Source organism: Carlito syrichta, unplaced genomic scaffold (assembly GCF_000164805.1).
Source record: "Carlito syrichta isolate Samal-C Ts95f unplaced genomic scaffold, Tarsius_syrichta-2.0.1 Scaffold315402, whole genome shotgun sequence".
In the NCBI taxonomy this organism is placed as follows: domain Eukaryota; kingdom Metazoa; phylum Chordata; class Mammalia; order Primates; family Tarsiidae; genus Carlito; species Carlito syrichta.
The window spans coordinates 181,780-186,798 of record NW_007259498.1 but is presented as its reverse complement, the minus strand read 5'-3'; the positions used below and the strand labels follow the sequence as shown (position 1 = coordinate 186,798).

At 47.0% G+C, this 5,019-nt stretch overlaps 1 protein-coding gene across 1 annotated transcript in view; it reads left to right on the top strand.

Annotated features, from left to right (window-relative positions):
* WWTR1 (WW domain containing transcription regulator 1) overlaps nt 1-5,019 on the top strand; it is a 169,559-nt gene that overhangs the window by 97,612 nt on the left and 66,928 nt on the right. Inside the window, exon 2 of the mRNA XM_008072740.2 lies at nt 4,345-4,481. Coding sequence (XP_008070931.1) covers nt 4,345-4,481 — 137 coding nt within the window. The remainder of the gene's footprint in view (nt 1-4,344; nt 4,482-5,019) is intronic.

Sequence of the window (5,019 nt, the reverse complement as noted above, 5' to 3'; positions counted from 1 at the left end):
AAAAAAAAAAAGCAGGACATGGTGGTGCACGCTTAGAGTGCCAGCTACTCAGGAGACTGAGACCGAAGGATCACCTGAGCTCAGGAGATTGCAGCTGCGGTGAACTATGGCTGTGCCACTGCATTCCAACTGAGTTCTGAGACCCTGACTCAAATTTAAAAAAAGAAACAGAAAGAGAGAAAGCTGAAAACTATGTGTTTAATGTATTTATAGCATACACATGTCTGAGCAGGCTGAATATATTTGTGTATGGTGTACGTATTGATTTCCAAGGGCAATTACACTTTTAAAACAGTGGAGAGACTTCTTGACATAGACTCAGTAAGGGAGTGAAGCCAGGAAGGAGGTGGGCGTTGTGGGGAAGTGGGGATTAATCTGGCTAAATTGTGGGTCCTGGCAAACAGTAAGGTTACCCAGAGAAATACGAGAAAGGAAATGACTCAGTCACGTTGGGAGAGGGAGCCGGGATGGGACCGCAGAATGAGTGAATGGCACATCCTGGGTTGTAGGGGTTGTGGATGGAGCCCGGGGCACTAAATGATGAGAACAATAGGAGAATTTAGTTTCAGATGGAACCATCAGGGCTGTCCTGAGGGCCTCTTGTGGGCCATAAGCTCTCCCTTGCTTTTTGCATTCGGCCTGTGAGCCACTCCTGATTTCGCTTGAGCCAAGCCTCAGACCTGATGTCAGACTGACTTGTCTCCAGAGCTGGGAATCTGAGTGGCTTTCTTCTCCGAGTTGTTTTGAGCTATTAGAACTGTTCGCTTCAGAAATGTTCCCTCTTGTACTCCAGGCTTGGGGGAATGCAGTGAGTGACACTTTTAATTAACAAATCTGCTGGGAACAAAACTCCTTTAAGTGTGTTGGCTGGGTACTGGGCTTGAAGGGTGGGCTGCGAAACTCCCACGGCTCTGTGGGAGTGCTGGGACTACAAGCCACAGTGAGTGGTACATCTTTGCCGTCAAAACTGTCGAGATGAGGGCAGGAACCTTCACCCAGAAGGCCCCTCACTCTGTCCTAGTGATAAAGTTGGCAGGCCAGGGTGGCCCTCCTTAGGCGAACTCATCTGCCGCTTAAGATGTGAAGCTTTCTGCACGGGGTGTTCCTGCTGTCACCACCATCAGGAGCCACGGCCCTCTTGTTCGGGATGGGAGGAGCTGGGGGGAACTGGCATTTGGGAATGGATCATCGGCTCCAGTGTTCTTCCTACAACTGGTGGCTGAATTTCTGACCACAGGGTGTCCTCATATATCTCTCCCCAAGTGACATATATTACCACATCTCCCTGGGGTCCACGTAGCATCTACGTCCATGGCGTCTGAGAGTCTAAGAAAGGTTCAGGCAAGAGAGAAGGATTTTTTTTCTTCTGGTTCCAGAGTGGAAAATATTTATGGGGGACATGCTTACCTTGGAAGACATTTTTTAGTAAGATGGGTTCTGAAGGAACAATCAAAGGATTTCTTAGCTCTGATTATTTTGCTAAAAACAGTTACTTAACTCTGACGTTCTCATTGATTTGTTCCTCACTTCTGAGACTGGTTGTGAGCTTCTACCCACCCAAAAGACGACAGTCAGTGAAAGATTTAAAACGGAATTATCCTTTTTAAACTACAGGTGTAACTAAGACTATTGTCTTTATTTTTGTTTTTTTTATGCTTAGGAAAATTATTTTCATCTCTTTAGTTCACTCTTTTTCTCCATATATTAAAAAAAAAACAAGATAGTCTCAGTTATTTTAATCCCTTCAGTTCATTTTTGATTTTTTTTTTTTTTTTTGAGCTGGAGTCTCACTCTGTTGCTCAGACTGGCATGCAGTGGCATGCTCGCAGCCACTGCAGCCTCCACCTGCTGGGCTTAGGCGATCTTTCCACCTCAGCCTTCCAAGTAGCTGGAACTGCAGGCACGTACCACCATGCCTGGCTAACTTAAAAAAAAAAATTATTGTAGAGACAAGTTCTCACCAAGTTGCCCAGACTGGTATCGAACCCCTAAGCTCTGGCAATCCTCTTGCCTGGGCCTCCCAAAATGCTGGGATTACAGGCATAAGCCACCACGCCCAGCTCAACAGTTAATCTTAACTTTGCTTTCTTCCCTCAGGCTGACTTTTAAATCAAAATCAGTCATTTAAAAGTCTTCTTAGGAAAACATCCAAGTTTTCACTTAAGGCGATAGATGAGTTTCCCAAGGCAATACCTCCAAATCTTGGATGAAGAAATCTGAAAAAGAATTTTAGCAGTGGCAGCATTTATATGTGAGGAAACAGAAACAAAACAAATTCAGTTTCAATGTGAGGCGGTTTGTAGACCTAGGATTAAAACTAATGATAGTAATACTGGTTTCCTACACTAAAGATTCCAAGAAGGCCATTGTTATTGCAAATAAGCCATATTTAACAGAAAGCACAGTCAGGCTCCTTTTTTTGTGTGTCTAAGGGGCTTGACTTGGGAGACTGCACGCCTGGTTGCAAGGCCAGGACAAAAGAGTCACGTTCAGTTTCTTCTATCAAAGTTTATCTTTGATGGATAACGATCTCTGATGCCATTTATGAAACTAATTTGCTCATCTTTTTTTTCTTTTTGAGTTGGAATCTCACTCTGTTCTCCAGGCCGTGGTGCAGTGGCACGCTCCCGGCCACTGCAGCCTTGACCAACTTGGGCTCAGGCGACCCTTCCGCCTCAGCCTTCCAAGTAGCTGAACTACAGGCGTGTCACCACACCCGGCTAATTTTTTGATTTACTGTAGAGATGAAGTCTCACCAAGTTGCCCAGCCTGGCCTCGAACCCAGCAATCCTCTCACCTCGACCTCCCAAAGTGCTGGGATTATAGGCGTGAGCCACTGCACCTGGCTAATTTGCTCATCTTTAAGATCTATATATCTGTGGAAGGAATATGAGGGCCGATTGGTAGCAATTAGGTAAATTGGGGAAATTTACCCCAGTTGCTGCTGGTTTAATTAGGCCTTATATTCCCCCAATATCTATTCATCTTCCTTCCTTTCTTCCTCGCCCCGTCCTTCCCTCCTTGACTCTCTCACTAAAAGAAGAACTTGGTGGAGTGGGACAGGGTTTGTAAGGCACCAGGAGTGACTTGTGACATGACTGCGGCTGGGGAGGCGATAGGCAAAGCCAGAGGCCGTGTCCACAGTTCTCAGGGCGTACTGGAAACCCCAGGGCAGAAGCTCAGGTTGGGCTAGTTTCTATGTGATTAAGTCATAGTAACAAGTCCTGGAAATTGTATATGGTCAAAAGCGTAATCATGTTGGAAACCTTCATGCCTCAGTCTCCAAGTTTCTCCCTAAGGTTACTTCCTGCTACTCTGTCCTCCAGCTATTTGGTTGTCACCTTGCTTGAAGGTGAGCTGCCTAAGGGTTTTATAAGCCCTCCTTGCGGATCTTGCCTTATACTTGTACTACAAGAATTCACTAATGTTGTGTTAAGAGACTGGTCTCCCAGCTGTGTGTGGTGGCTCAAGCCTATAATGCTAGCACTTTGGGAGGCCGAGGTGGAGGATTGCTTGAGCCTGGGATTTCAAGACCAGCCTAAGCAACCATAGTGAGACCTCCTCTCTACAAAAAAAACAAACAAGCAAACAAAAACAACTATCATAACATTATAATAAAGGGATTGGCAGTAGTGGGAAACTGCCAGGGAAGAGGGGAACACACCTCATCAACAAGGGTACCTGCATAATGAACATTTGTATACCTAACCCTGAATTGTACCCCACAGCTTTAAAATAAAAAATTAGCTGGGAATTGTGGTGCATGCCTGTAGTCTTAGCTACTTGGGCGATCACCTGAGCCCAGGAGGTCAAGGCTGTGGTAAGCTGTGATGGTGCTACTGCACTCCAGCCTGGGCAACACAGTGAGACCCTGACTCAAAAAAAAAAAAAAAAAAGAACTCGTTTCGTGGCCTCATCTTTGGTTGGGGACAGGTAGAGGGATCCTCAGTAAGTCGGTTCTGTGAGCTGGGAGAGTGCGGCTGTTGGGGAGGGGCACAGATCATGGCACCCCAGGGATTGGATGGCTGGGAAGCTCTAAGCAACCAGGGAACACAGGCTTCTTGGGCTGAGAAAGTTCATGGCAGGCAGGGGCTGCCTGGACAGCTGAGTCTTGGGCTTATGTCTGGAGAGCCCTCTGCAGTATTCCCATGGTGGCCCAACTGGGAAGGAAGGATGAATGGGCACATGTTTCCATGGCTGAAACCAAACACAATTTGTCAGCCCTGTGGAAGCAGATCCGAGGGAAGATCCAGCGTCAGTCATTAACTGTTGTGCTGTTATTGGTGATGGTGATAATGATAATGATGCTGACAATTAAAAAGGTAATTGTTTTCCTTCTTTTAGTCACATAGAAAAAATCACCACGTGGCAAGACCCTAGGAAGGCGATGAATCAACCCCTGAATCATATGAACCTCCACCCAGCCGTCAGTTCCACACCAGTGCCTCAGAGGGCCATGGCCGTGTCGCAGCCGAATCTGGGTAAGCCCCAGGCTTTGACTCTGTTTGACCAAGAGGCTGTGGACACAGAGCAGCTCTGTTGTCTCCTGTCTGTTCACGCACCCAGATCCTGTCCTGTCCCCACCCCCTGGCTGTATTACCATGTGGCCCTTCTGCTTCTTTTGCTTTTTATGGCCTTTTTTCCACCAGATGCTGCTGCCTAAGGTTTACACTGCACCTGCGGCATCCCCTTCTGTTGTCTTAACTGGAGTTTTTTGAAAATGAGGCCTGGCGTGGTGGCTCAAGCCTGTAATCCCAGCACTTTGGGGGACCGAGTCGAGAAGATTGCCTGAGCTCAGGTTCGAGACCAGTCTGGGCAACTTGGTGAGACCTCGTCTCTACAATACATCAAAAATTAGCCGGGTACGGTGGCACACGGCTATAGTTCCAGCTGCTTAGAAAGCTGAGGTGGAAAGATCACCTGAGCCCAGCAGGTTGAGGCTGTGGGGGTTGTGAGTGTGCCACTGCACTCCAGCCTGGGTGACAGAGTGAGATTCCATCTCAAAAAAAAAAAAAAATT